The sequence below is a fragment of the Lissotriton vulgaris genome, chromosome 6 (assembly GCF_964263255.1).
Source record: "Lissotriton vulgaris chromosome 6, aLisVul1.2, whole genome shotgun sequence".
In the NCBI taxonomy this organism is placed as follows: domain Eukaryota; kingdom Metazoa; phylum Chordata; class Amphibia; order Caudata; family Salamandridae; genus Lissotriton; species Lissotriton vulgaris.
This window is the reverse complement of record NC_141694.1, coordinates 618467660-618490480: the sequence shown is the minus strand read 5'-3', so window position 1 is coordinate 618490480 and position 22821 is coordinate 618467660. Positions and strand designations below refer to the sequence as shown.

Here is a 22821-nt window from a genome sequence, read left to right as displayed (position 1 = left end):
ACATATGTTAAACATTGATCCTATGTATATACCAACATATATGTATCATGTATGTAGCATGTATGTCAAAAACAACATATAACCGTACGAATGCTACCAAAAACTGATCCAGCGCTCCTACTAAAATTCTGCATGAATGATGTCACTATCTACCACCAAACTTACCAATCAATACCAGGCCCATAAAATAACAGAGCAGCTGAATCATGAGGCGAATGAATCTAATATGTTGTTTAAACTGTCTACAATAAACAAGACCAGCTTGTCATTTTAAAAGTTTATTCAAACATATTCAGGAAAACTTAGGTTTTGGAACTTTACTAAGCAAGCATTATAAAAAGTCATAAGAAAGTTTTATTCAGCATTTATAAAGAGAGTTTAATTCAAGAAAATATTATTCATTAGCAAAATTAAGTGAAAAAGAGCATTTCCAAATCCTAACTAATTCTCTGTCTCTACCCTCATCGCCTGAAAACAAAGTCTTTTAAAGTCACCTTTCCTTACGTGTATTCATCGAACAGCAGAACACGCCCCTCTGGAATCAAGACGCGTAAGCCAAGAATCTGCTCCTTGAGCCAATTCTTATACCCGAAAACTAAGGATAAACTAACTAATTTCACATACCAACAGCGGAATCCTAGCTCCCCATTGGCTGAACCACCTCACGCCACAGTAAATTGTGACATCTTCCACCTCGAGTCCAGGCTTTTACACTAACCCATTGTTCATGCACAGAGTCCTGGCGGCACTTCCTTAGGCTGCTACATTTTGTAGCAAAGATTGTTCATGTAGTGCACAAAAATGCCGTGACTCACATTCCTGACCTTGAGCCTGTCCGTTCTGAGCTTCTCGTGGCACATTAGCAAACCTCTCCACAGAGTCGCCTTTTGCAGTTCTTTTCAAAAAACTTTTCACAATAAAAGTTTATAGGCTTCTCATCCTTTTCAAAATAAGTTTTTCTCGTGTGGCTTTTCATCAGTAGGCCTCTTTTCAGAAAGCGTCAATTTTCTGCGCCACTTTTGCTTGCTTCACTTTTTCAGAATGCATTATTTTTCTGCAGCCAATTCAATGCTTCTTTCAGAAAGCTATTATTTAAACAAACACAAAACAATAATTAATGCAGGTAATGAAAGTCATTCTGTTTCCCATCCACTATTGCTAATGTTAACCCATTAGTATGAGTCACCTAGCAGAAAGCACAAAGAAAAGCAGCACTTTGAAATCTACCATTCTTCATAATGTCCAGCAGGATCCTTCATATATCTGAAAAAGATAAACAGACACAACATAGAAAAGAGCACATATGAAATGAGCACATGCCATTAACTAATCAGCCGCATTAATGTTGACAAAGACAATAGGACAGACAAAACAACATTAGTTATGAATTATTAAACAAACTTGCAAATGCAACATAAAGCACATTAGTCCCATGTAATGATATGGAATTTTACTCTAGATTGATTTAGTACAACAAATCGTGCAATAATTCATTAATATATTAGTTCATGTTATGAGAGTTTTAACTTCACGAGGCAGAAAAAAATTATTTCTGAAGCTCGCTCCATCAGTGCCTCTACCTAATACTCATCATACTAATCAAAACTAAGGCCTATATAACTGAGACAGAAAATCGAGCAACTGAATCATGTGGCCTAATTAATCACTCTATCCAAACAAATTATGTACATTATATACAACTGCAGTATAACATTTTATTCATAGGTATTTAAGGAAATCATTTAATTAGACCACAATGGCCAATGGATCAACTGATGGTAACAACTAAATTAATCAAGACCAGCTTGATGTGTTAAGTCTTTTATTTTTAAGTTTCAAAGTTTCAGTTTCAATCTCGTTATTAATTCATTTATTAATAGCAAACATTTTTATTTGATCAGTATTATCCATTATTTTATTGGCACAAAAGTCTGGCATTTCAAAATTGCTCATATTTAATGAATTAAAATAAACATTAACCCTAATTCCCTAAATTAAGCTTTCTGACCTGTAAGAAAAAGACATTTAGAAAGGCATTTGTTATTCTTACGTGTCCAAGGAAAATCGGACAGCACTTCGCCCTCAGGAACAGTCAGGCCCGCTCCCCTCAATGAGCCAAGTTTTTATACCTTTCAAACTCACTAATCTAACTAAAAAGTAATATTTCGAGAGTCTTTCGGCATTGGTTGCTGATCATCAGGCCATCGAGAGGCCACCACTTCAAAATACCATAACGTCACTTGTCATTGTTCTTTGACATGAAGCGACACCGGCTTCCGAAGGATTGATACAATAACCAAAGTCAGTTCACAGTTTCCTCCATAGCTCGGCCAAACTGTCTCTTGTCGCTTCCTTAGCCTTGAAATAATATCTTTTCAGAGCACATTACGCACAAATGTCTTTGTTTGAGCTTCAGTTTATTCAGAGAAAAGTTTCTGTGCAAAAGCTTCAACATGGCTGTGCTTGGCTTCTCTCAGTCAGGCTAACCAACATTTCTCCAGAACCAGGCCTCAAGCCTTTCTCTCGGGCTAGTATTCAAACAAACACAAAAGAATAATTATTACGAGTAAAGAAAGTCATTCTGTTACCCAACCTCCATTGCTAATGCTAACCCATTAGTATAAGTCACCTAGCAGAAGCACAAGAAAAGCAGCACATTTAAAATCTACCATTCTTCATAGTGTCCAGCAGGATTCTTCATATATCTGAAAAAGATAAACAGACACAGCATAGACAAAAGCACACATATAATAAGCATATGCCATTAATTAATCAGCCGCTTTAATATTGACAAAGACAATAGGACAGACAGAACATCATTAATTATGTATTATAAAACACACTTGCAAATGCAACATGAGCACATTAACATTAGTCCTGTGTGTAATACAATGTAGAATTTTAATCTAGATTGATTTAATATAACAAATCATGCAATAACTCATTAATATATTAGTTCATGTTACAAGAGATTTAACTTCACGAGCCAGAATAAATTTATTTCTGAAGCTCGCTCCATCAACTTTATGGGTGAGGCAGCAGATTTTAAAGTAAGATCCCTTCCTCACAGGCAACCAGTGAAGCTCTCTCAACAGGGGACGTGAGGGAGAGCCTGCTGGGCGATTTAGGATCATTCTTGCTGCAGTGTTCTGGATCACTTGTAGCTTAGCAAGCAGGGTCTCTCCCACTTCAGCCATCAGAGCCTTGCCATAGTCCAGTCGGCTAATCACCATGGCCTGGACCAGAGTTCTACGATGGTTAGTGGGCAGTGAAGGAAGAATCTTACATAGAAGACGTAGTCTATAATAATAGGAGCTGGTTGTGGCTGCAATGTGGTCTTTCATAGTTAATGTCTGATCAAGTTTTAATCCGAGATTTTTTACAAATTGTTTGGGGGTAGGGGCTGCTCCCAGCTGTGGGAACCATCATTCATCCGACCAGATAGTAGAGGCTTTCCCCGTTAGCATGACCTCCGTCTTACTAGGGTTCAGCTGAAGGCAGTTCTCCGTCATCCACTTTGAGATAGCAAGCATACCTGCATAGAACCGGGTTTTCTCAGCTTCTAGATTGGGGCCAATTGTAAACATAAGCTTAGTATTGTCAGCATATGAAATTATCTCAAAACCTAGCTGTTCCACAATTTTTGCCAAAGGGGCCATATAAACATTGAATAATGTCGGGCTCAGGCAGGAGCCCTGGGGTACGCCCTTATCCAGCCGAGTTTTCTCTGAAAGGTATGGCCCTAGCATAATTGTTTGTAGTCTGTCCAACAAGAAGTTCTGCAGCCATTTTAAGGCTGTATCTTGAATACCACAGGAGGGTAGTCTCTCCACGAGCTTTGAGTGTGAGATGGTATCAAATGCCGTGGAGAGATCTAATAGGATCAGAACTGCTGATCCTCCTGCATCCATTACCTGCCTGAGGGAATCAGTCACAGCCAAGATAGTGGTCTCAGTGCTGAAGCCCGGATGGAACCCTGATTGCAAGGGGTCCAGAATTTTGTTTGATTCAAGGTATAGACTTAGCTGCCTGTTTATTATACTTTCCAACATTCCACATCAATATATACACAGGCTTGTGACAAAAAGACAGGAGGACTGGGACGGCCTAGGGAACAAAACCCCACAATGAGGGCCGGACGCTGAGTTAAAGACAATGGTGGTTTGCATGATTTTTTCTGTCATTATTGTGGACATATCAGAGGATCTAGCAATTTATATACACAGCAGTGTATTATCAGCTGTGTTCTGGAGGGGAACAGAACAAAGAGATGCCTGTTGACTGGGGCACCCAAAGTGGCTTGCAGAATAAGAAAGTATAAAGCAGCACAGCAGACAAAAATGGACTTAAATGGCAAAGGCCCCTACCACCTGCAAAAGAAACTTATTAAACATGTATCCTGTCGAAATCTAAGATCTAATACATTAGCTCTTTTGCAGGTATCCCGAATATGTCAAGTCACACAGGAGGGGATGCTTTTTCGTACCTTGCTCCACAATACTGGAACCAACTACCTATTGCCCTGCGTGAAAGTGCCTCATATAGTATCTTTAGGAAACAACTAAAAGCCTTCCTATTTTAAATTCTACTGTTATCTTGACTTCGGTTCATCTTTCAGTCTTTTCTTTCCCTATGCAAGCGCCGAGATGCCCCGGGGTGAACATAACATAACATAACATAACATAACATAACATAACATAACATAACATAACATAACATAACATAACATAACATAACATAACATAACATAATATAACATAACATAACATGTTTCATTTTGGCTTCCTATGTTTCTTGCTGTCCTAGCACCTCCAACAAGAAGGGGTTTCATGTGGTTGTCTTGCCCATAAGTCTTATGCAGTTCTTGGCACCCTACCGGCCCATCAGACACCAGTCAGGCCTGTGGCAAGTCCCCCACATTGCATCAGACTGCCAGGGCTGCCTCCCGCTCAACCATCATCCACTTCTACTTATGTCGCATCCCACAGTGCCGGTCTCAATTAGGGGTTGCAGACATAGCCTTAGTGATCTACCAGGTAAATTTCTCCACCAATGCCAGCAGACTCTGTACAGACACACAGCCAGCCACAATGCTGCAGCAGGCTACCAAGGTTGACTTCAATCCCGCTGTTGCCTGTCTTGGCCCTCGCCCTGGCTGACTGCATGTACACTCACTCGCGGGCCACAGCCAGTTCAACCCTTTCCCAACTAATGACAAATTTCCCTGGGTGACCTTGCATCCTGCACTTTTCTGTATCTGCTGCAAAACTTCACATTGTAGTTCTCTCAGTCTATAGCAGTAGCTTCATCTACCAACAAGATCCCATGCTGAAACTCTCTATGGCTCAGCCTCCCATTCTCTCTGAGCCTCTGACTATGCTTGTTGGAGGAACAGGCAAGCCAGTAGTGTAACAAAACCTGCGAGGGCCCTCCTGCAAAGTACATGGAGGGGCCCCCCTTTGACTCCTTCAGGGGCTCTCAGGCCAGGTTAAAGTGCTGAGGGGGCCCCCTGGAGCTTAGGCCCCCACACTGCGGGGCTGTGGGGGCCTTTGTTACGCCACTGAGGCAAGCTCACCCATTCAGGAACTCTTTTTAAAAACAAAAATGTTTTTATCACCATCGGGAGGGCCTTACGCATTGGTATACCTACGCCCCCGGACCCGACTTAAACCCCGAGTGGGCGATCATTTCATGGCCAAAGCGGTCTAGTGCTTGACATCTGTTACTGCGCAGGTGCGTCTCCTGCAGGAGAACCACTTCAGGGGAGTGTCGCTTCAGGTTTTGCTATACTAGAGTTTGTTTAATTTTGTTACCCAAACCATTGACATTCCATGTCCATATTTTAACCTGTGTCTGGGTACCTATACTGAATTACACTCCCCCACCACCACGAATGAACCACTCCGCCCTGTAGTGTGCCACATCCAGCCTCCCATGCAGGAGAACTAACATACTGATGAGCAAGAGAAAACATCCCCCAGGAAACAACCCCATCTCTCCCCCCTCCCACATCTTCCCCCCAACTTCCCAACTCTCAACTCCCCCCTCCCTGCCGCCCTGCCTGGTGAGCCTCCAACCACCCACCAATAAAACTTCAGAGTGCCTGTCGCCCCGTTACCACAACTAGAACCATTTCTGAGAAAACGTGGGTCCGCTAACCTAAGAAAGATGCATACAACTAGTGTTGGGTCAAACGTCCCCTTACTCCCCCACCCCCATGTGACCTGCATACTAACATGACACCCCTGACACCCAGCCCAGCATCCAGCAGGGAAGCAGGTCTATGAATGTTCCAATCAATGTCCCTCTCCAGGGGCAGAGAAAGAGTCACATCCTTGTCCTTCCCAGTTCCATGGAACCAGACCAACTGGTCATCCGCCCCTCCAGCCCAGGGTCAAAGTTCGATCAGGGCTATTGACTAAGCACAGTAGTACCTTCAATATACCAGAGTCACTCCGCCTTCCTTCGTTCGCCATCACTCGAGGCTCGCTCAGCCTCCAGAGCCACCTCTCGATCGTGGAGAAGTGTGGCTCAATGATTAGAGCGGCAGACCCTGATGCAGAGGTCTAGCCCAGGACAATTCCCCGCCTCGGCGGGTCTTGGGCTCAAAAATTCCACGGACCTGATAATTCTCGCCTCGGTGCCTATTCCAATCATGGAGTTCCACTCTGCAACTCTGGGCAATAGTTTTCTTAATACCCACAACGGCCCCCACAATGCTAAGGATGCCTGGCCTCCACTTTGGGGGTGCCCAGGAGTGGACGCCTCACAGGGAAAGCCAGGATGGGTTCCACAGCGGTATTCGTACAAGCGCCTTGAGACCCTTGCGGGTGAGTAGTGTGCTATACAAGTATCAATTTGCATTTACCTCGGCTCATCTGCCCATCCTGTTGTCTCCCCTAATGACCAACAGTGCACCAGCTCTCCAACCAGTCACCAGCATCTGCCGGTGTGTCAAAAAAATAGGCCTTTTCTCCATAAAGGACTTTGAGTCGTGCAGGGAACAGCATCATGTACTTCACCCCTTTGTTCCGAAGTGCCTTCTTTACCCCATCAAAGGAGCGCCGTTGTAGCTGCACCTGAAGCGTGAAGTCCGGGAAGAAGCGGATGATGGCGTTGTCTCAGTGGAGGTCCCCAAGCGTGCGTGCCGCTTGCAATATAGCATCTCAGTCTCCGAAGTTAAGGATGCGGTCGATGATCATTCGTGTGGGGGGGGCCAGGCTTTGGCTTGCCTCCCAAGGCTCTGTGTTCCCGCCCAACGGAAAAGAAGTTTGAGAGACGTTTCGGCTTCAGGTGGTTCAAAATGAGGTCCTCCACAAACCAGTCCGTCGAAGGCTCCTCCAGTCCCTCGGGCACCCCCACTATGCAGATGTTATTCCGCCGAGCCCTTCCTTCCTGGTCCTCTAAACGTGTGTGTACGTTGGCCTGGTTCTTCGTAAGAATGGCTGCCTGTTCCTCCAGTCTCTTCATTTTTGCCTGGAGCCCCCCAATTCCAGTTTGTGCCACAGCAACTTTTTCGGACATTTCCCGGAAATCCGCCCACAGAAGGTTTACTTCTTCTGTCACGGAGTCCAGTTTTGGATCCAGAGTACATCAAAAGTCCCTGATGGACCTCATTATATCTTTCAGGGAGGGGTCAGGGCCCCCGTCCTCATGGTCATCGTCCAGAGCGCCACCCATCACACCCCTCTCACGGGTCATGACTACCGTATATTTCTCGTCTTGTTAGCTTGGCCTGGGGCTCTATTGCGGCCCATGGTGTGCCAGGAACAATGGCAGATCGGGGCTCCAGCTGTCCAGGAAGCCCCACCTCAGTCTGTGCTCACTGCAGGTAGTTCCATGTCGCCCAGGCCCCAGACGCTCCACCCACCTCAGGGAGCAGTTGTGCCAGTCGCGCCCCGTGGGCCACCAAGGATCCCACCCCCTTCACCCGTGGGAAGGTCCATTACCGCTGCCCGCTCCCAGGGCCTACAACCACTCGCCCTGTAGTGGCGTGCATCCCAGGTCTAAAGGGGCAGCACAGGCAGGGGCCCCCACAAGACGCAACTGCAAACACAGAGTTTGTCCGGAGGCTTCCGGCATCCGGCTGAGCTGGAGGCCCAATCCCTATCTGCACTCTGTAGAGGCCACGCCATGACGATAATCACCCCCCACTAGGCCAATGTTGAGGCTTCACCTTCAAGTATTCTCCTCGCTGCCCAGGGTCTCCAACCGGTACCATCCGCTGCCCGATCCAGAGGGCCCCTCGCACTGGTGGGCCCCCGATGCCCGGCAGCTATTTCTCTGCCCACTGTAGATGGCGGGCGCTCCCGCGGGGCCGCCTCCATTCGTCGCTCACGTCACTTGCTGCTCGACCCCCAGCTGGGCCCCACCTCACCGCACAGGACCACACAGGACTACGTCAGCCTCACTGCAGGGGCTCACTCCTCCACTCCAATGGGCCGGGGAAGCCTCTCAGTCGCTGGGAACAGCCACTCAAAACACTTGGACAGGCGCCATTTTCTGATAAATCGGGCCAGGATCCGCCAGCCCCCTGACTGACTCTGCGGGTGCTCGAGGTCGCTGAAGATCACTGTTGCGGTCCACTGCCCGACTCACACAGCGCTGGGTGTTCTCCGTTGCCGCCCCGGTGTACGGATGATGCTGGATTTTCAGGGAATTACTCAGGTAATTAACACAGCTCTCGCACTACGCCGCCATCTTCCCCGGCTGCAGGTCACGCCCCCTCCCACTCAGGAACTCTTGTGTCTTCACTACAACTTCCATGCATCAACCATTGCTCCAATTCGAGCCTCTTTATTCCCCCCCTCCCCCATACAGCAGCAATCTCTCTTTCAGGATTCAAGTTCGACAATCACTCTTGGTGCTATAAAAAACTTTAAGTGCTATTTCTCAGCCATGTCCTTTAGCAATTCAGATCCAGTTGGAGGCATATTAATCAAAGAGTTACGTTGCCCTTGTGCCACATAATGGGGAGCAAGGGTGACACAACTAATAATTTAGATTTATCAAGCCACGCAAGCCCACCTTCCGTGGCCCTGCATGGCCTGAGAAATCTAAAGTAATGTAGCGCAAATTGTTGCATTATTCTGCTCCAGGGAGGCGCTCTGTGGGTAGAACACGGGTGTTCCCATGGATCCATCCATGGAATTTAGCACATTCCCAGATTTACCAGCACTGGTAGACCTGGGAATGTGTCAAAATGCTACACCTCCCCTGGTTATGCGTAGTGAGGAGAAATATCTTTATTTCTCTTAGTTGTTTCCTCTTTCTATGTGTGCTGCATTCTGCAGCAACAAAGACTAAAATGCCTCAGAGAATTTGATTTGTGTCAGAAGGTGCCCCTTCTTGCAGAAAAATATCCTGCTTACAACGCAGACACCCTTGGTGCAAGGCTTGCTGCGTTGGCTCTAGGCAGTCGCGAGTGCGCCAGCACAAAGAAAAGACAGGAATGTGCTGCATAGTGTTAAATATAGCGCATTCCTGTCGTTTCCATCACACAGTGCAGCAAGGTGTCTTGCTGTGATGCTTGATTTCTTGATAAACGTGTCTCTTAGTTTCTGTTGCTAGGCTGTGTAGGATGCCTCATGACGTATCATGAAGCCAGAGTGCTCTGCATTAGAACGTATTGTCAGCCATTTTTGCATACATTTTAATCATGGTCAGAATGAGGATGAATCAGCAGAAAATGTGTTCATTGGTGGTCAGCAGTCGCCTCATGTCGCCTCAAACAAGTCATTAAATATTTGTTCTCCATTTTAGTGATTGTTCCTTATACTGCTATATGAAAAAGTCACTTTTTGCATGATCACCCCTTTTTCTTATGGACAGATACTGCTGGTTCATTTTACTCTGTACAACACTGTACCCCAGCACACGTAAGTTCAAAAAAGATCTTTTCAGAAATTATTAGCACACAAAACAATGAGGTCAATTGGTTGATTTTTCTTCTTTTTAATCAGTCTTCATGTTGCCAGTAGCTGAAATGTTCCCAAGCCAGCACGTATTTCGTCGCATCTGTAAGTTAGTACATGCGACTTGTTCATGGCTAGGTAAAACATATATATACACAAAGTATGAGACCTCGCATTATTATTTTTTTTAAAAGACACACAAAAGCATCTATTTGTTTATACACACAAACAAATGTGCTCCCGGGGGAACGTCTGTGTACTGAACATTCGTGCATCTCTTTGCACATTCAAATATAAGTCTGTACATGCAGACAGACTTCTGAGTAGTAAGTGGCACTTTTTGGTTGCAAATTTTAAAACGATACAAGAGTGTGTGGATTCCCACAAATACATTCATTGGTATTCATAGTAAAAGTAGTGCATGTGACATTGTTCAGTTATGTGCTGGTAAGTAATTCTATGTGTAGTTCTCCACTTTCCTGTCACAAGAAACAAACCTATCTCACCCAGTGACAAACCTGTATGCCTCCACCTTAATCTCCCTAGTAAAAAAAAAACACTCCAGTGACTCGTCAAAGAAATACTTATCCAGAGTTCCTATTACTAACCTGAACGTTTTCGCAGTATTGTAGTCTGTGAACACAAAAATAAGGTTCTCTAACTGTGCCATTAACAGAAACATGCTTAGTTCTGTTACCAAATATGCTTTAGCAGCCCATTGGTACATACTTTTGATGTGGCGATAATTCCAGGCCACATGTGCTACAGTGTCGTGAGTAGAAATTCCAAAGTCAATATCCAAGTTATCGGGTAAGTGTACATGCGGTTCCTCCGCTTACCGGTCTCCCGAGTCTACAGGGGAAACAGAATGACAAATACCGGCCTCATTTAGATCCTATCTCCAAGCCTCGTACCTCTTAAAAGCCAAAGTCGTGGCATAACGCGTTATTCATACACGAGCAATAACTCGTCTAACTCCTTACTTGTGATAATGTAAACAGTCGCCGTTCCAAGTCCTTGTGCCCCACGGCGGTCCACTCGAGTGCCGGCATTTTCCCATGGTGTCCTGATAAGACATTCCACCACGTCACATGCTTCCTTCTAGGCACGTGATCACGTGGGTGGTAAACCTAAGCGCCATCTTTGAACGGGGCGCCTAGTTGTGTTTACTTAAAGAATGAAAAATTTCCTAGCTAACATAATGGAAAGTTTCAATTCTATTAAGGACTAGGAGGCGAGGATTATGCAGTCCTTTCTTCTCTTTATTATAATAGCAGATTTATGGAAAACAAACACAAAACTTTCTGGAACTACAGCTCCCATGAGCACATGGGGCACAGTGTCCATAGTAACCGCCAGCCAATGATGATGGTGTCCATAGTATAACTGGCCAAACTCCCGGGAATGTTCATCAATCCTTCTGGTCTTGTCCTAAAGGAAAACAAGACAAACCGTTATCTTGCTCTTTTTCCATGGAAGGAAGCATATAAAGGCAGTCTACCGCACTTCCATGAGGCCACACACCATTGAAACCATGTCAAGGAGAACACAACACATTTGAATATAAAAATATAACTGTATTCCATCGTAGGCCAGACAGCATCATAAAACATTGAAAATAAACAGTAAGTCACTACTTACTGAAATACGAGGATTACGGGTGGGTCGAGACCAGCAAGTCTCGGGAGGGATAATCCTCGCCTCCTAGTCCTTAATAGAATTGAAACTTTCCGTTACGTTAGCTAGGAAATTTTTCATTCAATGTCAGGACGGAGGCGAGGATTATGCAGGTTTAAAGCCTATCCACCACCAGCTCTGCCGCGCCATAGATGGGCTTGAAGTAAAACTTCCTGAACGTGGACTCGGAGGACCAATCCGCCGCAGCCATAATATCCTCCAGTCGACCGCCCACCTGCACGGCCTTAAAGGCCATTGCTCCTCTCGTGGAGTGAGCTCCAAACCTGGTGACATCCACCCCCGCCTCCGTCATGATCCAACGGACCCACCGGGCGATGGATGGAGCTGAGACGGCCTTAAATGGTTTCTGCAGAGCAATAAGGAGCTGACGCTCTCCAGGAGGGCGATATTCCGCCGTCATATCCTCATACGCTTTGAGGCATCGCACCACACACAGCTTGTGCTGGTCTGGAAAGTTGGGTATGATACCGACCTGATACTGGTCTTGGTCCTCCTAGCAACCGTGAAAGTCACTCCATGTGGGGTGAACATTCGTGCCATGATATCCAGTGCCCTCACGTCCGAGACACGTTTGCACGAAACCAGACACAGCAGGATAGCCAGCTTGGCCGACAACTCTTTCCTGGTAAGGTACTGATTATCCCGCCAGGAGCCAAGGAACAGTAGTACAATGTTGACGTCCCAGAGGAACTCGTACCTGGGTTCCGGGGGCTTAGAGAGTCTGGCACCTCTCATAAGTTTGCACACCCAAGGGTGTTCCCCCGCCGGCTTACCGTCAATGTGGGCGTTTCCCACCGAAATGGCAGATCTGAAAGAATTATTAGTCCGATAGGCTAACCCAGATTGGGCCAATTCGGCCAGAAAATTCCGGATGTGGCTAACGCCTGCCCCCACGGGATCGGCGTGTCTTCCCAGACACCAACTACGCCACCGTTGCCAAGCCGAGCGATACCTCTTGACAGTCCCTGGAGCCCAAGCTCTACGGAGGAGGTCCTCAGCTTCCGCCGAAAGGCGTCCGTCCTGCCAACGTCCCCTGAAATCCTCCAAGCCATGAGGTGCAAGGTCCCCTGAAGCACCAGTGGATGAGGCTCTACCAGAGGGCCCGAGAGCAATGAAGGGAACAAGGGCAGCCGAATCGGGCAGTCCCAAGACAGTTTCAATAGAGGAGGAAGCCACGTCTGGGCCCGCCAGAAGGGGGTCACTAGGATCAGGGACGCTTGTTGTCGGCGAACTTGAGCCGCCACTCGTGGAATCATGAGAAAAGGTGGAAACACATAGGCCTGCTCCAGTGTCCAGTCCTGCGAGAACGCATCGACCACCGTTGCCTCCGGGTCCGGCCTCCAGCTCACGAACCTCGGGAGTTGACGGTTGAGGCGCGACGCGAAAAGGTCCACCGAGCACGGCCCCCACCTGTCCATCAAAGCCTGGAAGACCGCCTGGTGCAGTCGCCAGTCGCTGAAGTCGTGGATGTTCCTGGAATGCCAATCCGCAATCAAATTCTGTGTGCCCGGAAGATACTCTGCCGACACCGAAATCCCCCTCTCCAGGCAATAATGCCAGACGTCCTTTGCCAGGTCTGCCAAGGCCCGAGACCGAGGCCCGCCCAGGCGATTGATATATTGCACCGCTGACACATTGTCCATGCGCAGCAGGATGCAGCACGACACCTGGTTCTGAGTCAGTGACTTCACCGCGAAGGAACCCGCTAGGAGTTCCAAGCAATGAATGTGAAGCTGGAGTTCCTCCTCCGGCCAGCGGCCCCCCATCGTTATTTCGCCGCAACACGCTCCCCAGCCCGACCTGCTGGCATCCGATTTGATGATCAGGTCCGGACTGGATCCAAAGATCGCTCATCCGTTCCATGCACTCATGTGCTCGATCCACCAACGCAACTCCGTTCTTGTCTCCTCCGTGAGGGAGATGAGCTCAGAGTATGTGAGCCCCTTCCTGAGGTGCTGCTCCTTCAGCTGCAGAAGGGCCCTGTAGTGTAGTGGGCCCGGGAAAATTGCCTGAATCGAGGATGAATGGAGGCCCACGATTCGAGCTAGCTGTCGAAGGGAGATTCTGTCCTTCCGAAGGACCAGGGAGAGCTCCTTGCGAATTTTGTTCACCTTTTGTTGAGGGAGGCCAACTCCGAGTCTATGAGGAACCCCAGAAATGTGATCTGTCTCGTCGGATGGAGGACAGACTTCTGGGCATTCACTACAAAACCCAGGTCTTGGAGCAGAGAAATAGTCATGGACAAGTTGGAGCGCAGCCGGTCCTGAGATTGATCCAGAATCAGTATATCGTCGAGATATATGATCAATCGTACGCCCCTCTCGCGTAGTGTCTCCACCACCGGCCGCGGAGCTTCCTAAAGCACCATGGGGCCGAAGAGAGGCCGAAGGGCAGTGCTTGAAACTCGAAAACCTCCCCGCCCCATAGGAATTGGAGAAAACGCAGGTGAGGCGGGAAGATGGGGACTGTGAGGTAAGCATCCTTCAAGTCCAGACTCACCATCCAATCCCCCCTGAGGAGGATATCGCGCAGGAGATGAATCCCCTCCATTTTGAAATGGCGGTAGACCAGCCATTCGTTGAAGTTCCGCAGGTTTATGACTGGGCGAAACCCTTTGTCCTTTTTCTGGACTAAAAAGATGTTGCTCAAGAACCCCGACGGGTGAAGATGAGCCCTGCGGATGGCTCCCTTCCTGAGGAGTTCTGCCACTTCGTTGTCGATCCTGTCTTCGGAGGAAAAAAACAGTGGACGAGGGCGTGCACTCTGACCGGGGGAACCGTAGAACTCTATCCGGAAACCCCGGGTCTGAAGTGATTTTGCACCAGATGTGAAGATGGTCCCGTAGCCTACCCCCCAGGGCAGACGGGGAAAAAAGGGTAACACTCACTGGATGGACCTCCTGGTGCGTTGCCTCTGCCACGGAAGCCCCTTCCGCGCCCTTTGCCGGCACCTCTACTGGGGTAGAAATTTCCCTGTCGCCCGTCGTTCCAGCCGTTGCTACGACGCTGCTGGTTCTTGTTATTAGGGCCTTGTTGGTACTGGTGGCCAGAGGAGCGGCCCCGTCCTCTTCCGGCCGGAAAAGATCTTTTTGATCGACGTCTGTGCTTTATCCAAAGCGGAGAAAGTAGTGACGAACTTGTTTAACTCCTTTATAAAGGGTTCGCCAAACAACTTGCCCTGTGCAATAGGCCCTGCTTCTGAAGTGGCCAGGTCCCCATCTTAATGAGGAGTGACCTCCTCCGCTCCGCCGCCAATGCACAGTTCGCATTACCTAAGAAGCACAGGGCCCGCTGTGCCCAACCTGCCACGACCTCCGTGGACATCGCCGTCCCCGACTCCTTGGCCCTCTCGGCCAACTGAATGATCTGGATCACGGGGCCCACGGCGTCCAGGAGCTTATCCTGACAGTTGCGCCAAGAACGATCTATGCCCTTCTTAGGATCCTTCGTGAACTTCACAAAGAACGCGCAGAGCTTCTTGTCAATGTCCGGGGTGACAGCCACCCTGCCTTCCAATTTCAGGCGAGGGCATTCACCACGCATGCGGGTCCTAACCTCCCTGTCCAGGGGTTGGCAAACTTTACCTGTGACATACGCCACCACCTTAGGGTCAGAGATCCATTCCGACCATCTAGGGTGGTAAATCCTCGTCGGGTCAAACATGTCAGAGGTCTTGTCGTCACCCTCCTGAGATCCCGATGAGTGAGATCCTGGGCGCCAAGGCCGACCCGAGTACTCCTTCTCATCCTCCGAGGATTCCTCATCAGTAACACCCTCTCCCTCCACGGGAAAACCATCCTCCTGGCCCGTTTCCGGGGTGACCTCGTTGCCATCCTCTCCGGGGTAGAACCCCTCCCGGCAGGGTACGTGTCTTAACGTCCGCGCACTCTTACGGAAGGAGTCCCTCAAGCGGTCAAACTCCTCCAGGTGCCCCGCGTGACGTTTTGCAGATTTCTTGCCCCCACCCTGCGCGCCTTTAGATCCGCGATCAATGGGCACTGCGGTACCAAACACCCAGGGGATACTTTGGGCAAGAGTGTCCACTCTCTCCCGAAAGGGCGCTAGTACCGTGTCCAAAGCCTGTTAAAGCGCGCGACCCACCGCCGGCGGCAAGGGTTGGGAGATGCATAAATCTTCCGCCTCCTGAATGGGGCGTTTGCCTGCTCCGAAGATTGCATAATATGAGGGTGTGAGCACCATACGCCCTTATCCTAAAATACAACAGGGCAGCCCCCTCGCCGATGCTCTCGCAGCTTATCTGCCAAAAATGCAGGTGCAGTACCTGTCTCCGCCACTAGGTGGCGTCGCGCAGCAACGCGTGGTAAAGGATCACCTCAGATGGTGTCAGGCGAGGGTTGGTGGCGCCCCACAGAGCCGGGAAACGCGAGGGCGCGCCTCACACGGTCCGCGATAGAAGCGGCAGTAACGGCGCAAGCAGCGCCTGCCGTGCGTCACTCTGCCGACCCAACAGTGCTAGCAAGCACACTTCTAGAAACAAGCAGTAATGCACAGGCACAAATCGCTTAAACAAATCGCTAACAATAAAGTACCACAGAACGTCAGAAAGATATAAAATTGACTTATCTGACGAGCAGAGAAGAAAGAGGAACCGGAAGGGACGTCAGGGCCAGTTATGCTACGGACACCATCATCATTGGCTGGCGGTTACTATGGACACTATGCCCCATGTGCTCATGGGAGCTGTAGTTCCAGAAAGTTTTGTGTTTGTTTTCTTTGAATCTGCTATTATAATAAAGAGAAGAAAGGATTGCATAATCCTCGCCTCCGTCCTGACATAGAATTACTCTCCTCCCCTCATTGTCAGTTAATGGAGAAGTCATTAAAACGAGCATATCTTTGCCGGTCCCATGCGTTATTATATGCAAGGCAATTGGCCGTAGACGCACTCCCCTTCCGTGATCTAGCATGTTTGGGCATATATCTCACCACTCTGGTATGCCTGCCATTATGCCCTTGTTTATATCAAGTGTGGAATAATAAAGCATCATCTGCCAGTATTCACAAAATGAGAGTATATTAGCATCTCTGAATTATATGAATCCCTATCCATACATACTATGGGCTAAATGGGTGACGTTAATTCGTCACACAGTCTCGTCTAGTGGTCATATCAGTAACTAAGTAATGCTTGTCTCTAGGGAAAGACACGTTCTAAGTTTTTGATGCTGTTAAAGGTATGGGTTCTGTGTTACTTCTTATGGTATCGTAAAGTCATACATCTTTATTCACAAATAATAGTGCACAGACATGCGAACACGTAAAGTAAACAGGAGTAAAAGAAAAAGGAGTAAAGAAAATAAAATAAAAACAATTAATGAAAAAGGAAAAAGCGGTTCCATTTACCGTAAATCAGTATCTAGTCCACCTTTGAGTCTCCTTTATGTGTATGCTTTAATTCCTATGTATGTGGGTTGTTTATCAGTGACTATTAAGTGTGAGTGACATTGTTGTACATACACCATAACCTAATATATCACTAGTACATTGTCTCCTACCTATACTGTAGTATACTAATAATAATAGTCTTACATCAGATCACATCAGAATTTAATATAACATTGGGTTAATGTATGCAAATATGCAAATTCAGGCACTGTTGTGTTCATCTACCCAGAAAGTAGTGCCTGGGAACATTTGAGCTACTGGCAACATGAAGACTGATTAAAAAGAAGAAAAATCGACCAATTGACCTGTTTGTTTTGTGTGCTAATAAGTTCTGAAAAGATCTTTTTTGAACTTATGTGTGCTGGGGTACAGTGTTGTACTTGTCTTGTTGGTTTTACCACAGAAACTTAGGGAGGCAGATGGTTCTCTTTAACCCTACAGCACCGTCACCAATAGCTAGCTCACTCTAAAAATACCAAGAGGAATTACCCTAAGGCTCTTATACCCTATCACTTATCACCAATCGCGCTTCAATCTATCATTTTACTCTGTGCACACAGAAATCTGTAAACCCGGATATAGTGCATGTGCTCTGACCCCTAAAACATGCCAAAATTGTATATTGGTTCGCTGATGTCAGAGTTCGATAATACCATAAAATAAATTAAATAAAAACTTGAAGTATAATTTTATAAACATGGGGCCTCATTTATGAAAAGTGACGCATCGCTGCGTGAAAACAGCGATGCGTCACTTTTCACTGTGCACTCCTTACGACATTCCTGATGCGTCATATTTAATGTATGGCGCATCATGTCGCAAGGAGTTAGAGATACATCAGTATTTCTGACGTATCTGTAAGCGCAAAAGTGACGCATTGCTGGAGTGTGTCACAAAAGTGACGCAACTCCAGCAATGCGTCCTTTCACATGGGGAAAGCCCCATGTGAAAGGGCTTGCGTCAGTCTTACGCCTGCTGTGAGGCAGGCGCAAGATTTTGACGCAACAGCGTCCTAAAAGCGACGCAGTGAAATCTCATAGATTTCACTGCATCACTATTACGAGGCTTTTTGCGGGGGAACGCCCCCTCTGCATACATTATACCTGACGCAGGTATAATGTGGCGCAGGGGTTTAAAAAGTGACGCATCTACCTAGATGCGTCACTCTTTAAATATGGCTCAACGAGGCGCATTTTTTACACCGCTGGTGCGTCACAAAAAGTGACGCACCGGTGGCGCAAAACTGACGCAAGGCCTTCATAAATAAGGCCCATGTTCTTTTATCTTTCATGTTAGCTCTTGTACTACTTTTTCTTTTGTTTTGACACATGACACATTACCAATGTATTCTGTCTTCCTTGCAGGTGAAGGGGGTACTAAATATGTCTCCTTCGAAGCACGCCACTGGCACAGCGACTGCTTTTCCTGCTCAAAATGTGCTGTCTCGCTGGTCGGCCAAAGGTTCATCACACAACAGGACAGTGTTTTCTGCTCTGAATGTGCAAAGGGCGCCCGAATGTAGACATAAACACTGTAAAGTTCCATTCTGTTCCTCATGTATTCTGCTTCTCTAAAAAGTGTCTCCAACTTTCTTTGCACATCCGATATGTCAGGATTCCCCGAACACAAACGATGGGTTTTAAACGATCACAAGACGAAGAGCAGACCTATATATTCCATTTTGAATGAAAAATAATAAAATGTCATCTTTAATTTAAAACATTACTTTCAAAGTTGAATTTGACGTTTCCATAATCTATCTGTCTGGGAGCACCTACTGTTTCCTGAATTATAGATGTCTCTGTAGAATCATTCAATGGGCACTTAAACACAACAAGGATTCACAACAGGAACTACGCGTGCAGCCTGCAGCTGCCTAGTAGGACTGCATTCAATCTATTTTCAAGCTATATTTTTATTCAGACTGAAAGCACTTTCACAAAGTTTTGTGTGCCATTTTTTTTTCTTTTTTTGCGTCCAAGGCATTTTATCCTTGTTGAACAGTGCACCCTGCTGTTGTAAATTAACACATCTGCATGCAGGGAATGTCTAGATCATGTCTGGCTTGGAGGACAATTTCTAATGTAAAGGATGGTGGAATCTAATGTGCGAAAAATGTGAGACAAATATAAAAAGCCATTAGGAAGAGAGGCCCACGCTCAACAACCCCTTCAAGGAAGCTACCTTACCTCTTACACGTGGCGGGCAGATTAAGGAAAGCCAGTTGCAGTTGCAAAAACATTGATATTTTAGATATATGTGCATTTGTGGACTTGTAGTACAGTAGTGCATGCACATTGCTTCCTTATGGAATTATATGAAAACGGTCATGCAGTCTCCAGAAAAAGGACTGGTCATATGTAGAATATATGGAAGAGAGATCATGCCAGTCATTGGCTGATGCCGTCACCATGTGACTGGCTGCCTGCGGCCAGGCTCTGAGCACAACCTGACATGGGAAGCCAACTCCTGCTGTGCAGTGCCTCTGGTGGTGCACTGCAGGGTATGCTTGTTGGGCCAGGCTTGTGTCCAGGCCCTGCACCAAGCCCACAGCGAGTGGCCCTCTGCATCTTATGGCCCTGGCATGAGCTGCCTATGGCCATTGTACTGTGTGGTTTGCCACACAAAACCGGCTGTGGCCCGTTCACCCAAGCTACTCTTATCTTATCTTATCTTTATTATACAGTTAATAAAAACCGTAATGTACAAACAGAGCAATGCATGTTAGATTAAAATGTTAAAATATGTAAAAACATGATCAGGTTATTAATGCTGGGCGTTTATGCAGTGCAGTTAAAATGATATTGACAAACTTCCCAGCTCTTGCTAATGCCTGGGCTGAATTGTTAATAAAACACAAAGTCGATGCTTCGCTACAGTGTCTCAGTGATTGTTCCCGAAAGACGGGGATCAGTAGGCGACGTCGATCGGTGGCAAAGAATGGGCAACAGCAAAGCAGGTGGAGCCAGGACTCTTGTTTATAGTTACAAAACCTGCAAATGGGCTGCTCATTCCACCGAGCCCACTGGGGGTTAAAGTCAAAGATTGGTAGGGCTAGATGCCTCATGTATAGTATTTTGTTACGAGTCTGGGGGTTGAGGGAGCAGTTGAAGTATATTTGAGGTTTTCCCTTGATATATAGGCAGTAAAAAGTTCATTTTTAGATAGCCCGGCAACGTCGGTCTGAAATGAAACTGAGATGATTTGTTTTGTTATTGTTTTTTTTTTTCCATGTTAGCAGAGGAATAGTTGGGTTAATGAGAGAGGTTGGTTCAATCTTTAGTGTAGAGATAGCAAGGTGCAACTGTTTGTGCCAAGGGGAGTGTTCGTCTTTAAACACAGCTTGTAGTTGCTCTTTCAAAGATTGTCCTGATGCTCGTAAGGTGTGTATATAGTATTTGATTAGGTCGCCCAGGCAATAGAGCTTTGCACATGTCAGGCCCAGCTCGAGTCTCATCCTCGACCTCCTCACATGCTGCGGAACGGAGAAGATTTTCGTATAAGCTGCTCACGGCCTTAGCTATGCGTGGTTATATGTTGTTGTGCGTGGCTGAGAGGGGTTGTCTGCACTGCCTGTGTATGTCCCGAACCTGTGTCCAACTCACTCTTGGATGGCCAGCCACACAGCGCAAGGCCAAAGGTCATGTGCAGCTGGGGTTGCACGCACGGCCTGGCCCATCCCTTTCCTGGGAGCTTACAGTGCATTAATGCGATTCTGCGGCTGCACCAAATTCTAACTCATAATTATAATTTACATAATTTGAGACATAATTTGCAGATTTCAGAAAAAATGTTGCATGCTTCTTGTGCATATGGATACATATGATACTGACAGAGTATGTACCACATGATTTGCATTTGTTGCTGCATAATTACATTGCCACATAATTTAAATAACCTTGCCGCATAATTCTCAGGTCCTGATAGTAGTAACATTTTGAAGTTATGTGGGGTGTCATTTGATGATAAAGTCGTATTTCACAGAAAACCGCGACATATTTCTTGTATTTCATGGTTCGCTGCGTAATATGAGTTTATACAACTGTATTTTCTGCAATAAAAGCAACTAAATATATCATAAATATTTACCTTCATGAAATAGAGGTTGTTTTTTTTGCAATGATATTTTTGCAGGAGAATATTTAAAATTGGATATTTAGGTCCTATACCATGTGCAGTAGTACCACACAATTATGCTAGACTGTGCCACAGCTGTCATGCTGTTACATGTAAATTGCCTTAATTTGTTTACTGAATTCTCATTGCTACCACGATGACCATGGGAGCACAAAGTAGCACCAGAAAATGATGAAACCTACTCATGTAGAAACGGTGGATGATGCCTGTCTACACATGTACAATCATTAAGGCAGAGTAAATCAAAAAACACATCTCTCCACATTCTTTTTTTATTTTTTCTTCATCCTCATCCACTTCCGACCCCAGTAAACATAAAAAGGAGGCTGTCGTTACTGTTACTCCATTTCTAGAGACGTAGGCAATCGAGGTAGAGGCAGCGACGGCTCGTGGAGGGAGTTACGGTGGGGCAGGAGGGTGGGGAGGGGGAGGGGCAGGGTGGAGGTTGCTAAAAACCGGCATATGGATAATTGCAGGTAAGTAAACAATTTAATTAATAAAACGAATTTCGTAGTGCGCCTTGCATCGCAAAATGCAATGCAGAGCGAGCTACGAAATTCGTTTTATTAATTAAATTGTTTACTTACCTGCAATTATCCATATGCCGGTTTTTAGCAACCTCCGCCCTGCCCCTCCCCCTCCCCGCCCTCCTGCCCCACCGTAACTCCCTCCACGAGCCGTCGCTGGGTAGAGGCCCAAAGATGCTGCCCGCCTACCGGTGGACGGCAAACCTACCAGGTGTAACTGACCTCTTGTTTTAAAGGAGAGGGTGATTGCACTCCCTTCTGGTTGATTGTAACCAATGACTGTAGCTGATGGCCCACATTCTTGTGGGAAATCACTAATGGGTCCAACCAGTCTGAAGATTTAATAGGGTCAAAGATGTCCTTCCATTAAATTCTTCCAAATGTCCTTAAGCTTTTCCATATGAATCCATCGCACTCATGATACTATATGTACGGGGCTGGCGCTAGGCATGGGCATTGTGGGCAGCTGCCCAGGGCCTCGCACTCTGCCTACCAGCATGGGGCCAGGCACAATGGCAACACTCCACCAGTCCTCCTGTACCCCTGCCGATCAAAGTGCAAGAAATGCGTCTCTTTACAATTGGGATCATGGGAGGAGCCCCACTCCTGGGGCCTCTGAGGGATGGTGTGTGAAGGCCTAAGGGAGGGGGGACACCTCTCGGGCTGCCCTTTCAGAGACTCCGCAGGACACCCATTGTCGGCACTTTAGCCCACACAGGATTAGCTCTCAGCCCCAAGCAAATCTGACTCCTTCTATCCAAAATGGGCTGTAAAAGAGGTGCTTGATGGTGGCTGAGAGGAGGAGCTACGGTCCAGATGGAGTCTGCACAAAGCTTCTTCCCCCCCAGCCCAGAAGGTGTCACATATGTAAATTTCAGAGGCCTCGCACATTCTCTTTTGCCCAGGGCCCCGAAAATCCTAGAACCGGCCCTGTAAACGTGGATGGGTCGGATGTGTGATCGACTGAGATGCACATTTCCAAATGTAGCCACTTCAGTTTTATTGCACCCTTTTCAGCACACACACTTTTATGGCCAGTGGACCTCCATGAACTCATGTCAACTGGGCTTTATTATTCCCTCCTCCGCAACTCATACAATCTCTTCTCACAATGGTAAGCCATGCATCAGTAGCCACAAC

General features: G+C 46.9%; 1 protein-coding gene across 2 annotated transcripts in view; it reads left to right on the top strand.

Annotated features, from left to right (window-relative positions):
- Nucleotides 1-19660, top strand: part of FHL5 (four and a half LIM domains 5) — a 287889-nt gene extending 268229 nt beyond the window's left edge. For both annotated transcript variants that reach the window (XM_086926634.1, XM_086926635.1), the window contains exon 6: nucleotides 18382-19660. In XM_086926634.1, the coding sequence (XP_086782760.1) occupies nucleotides 18382-18539 (158 nt within the window). In that variant the 3' untranslated portion in view covers nucleotides 18540-19660. The remainder of the gene's footprint in view (nucleotides 1-18381) is intronic.
- Nucleotides 19661-22821: the final 3161 nt, after the last annotated feature.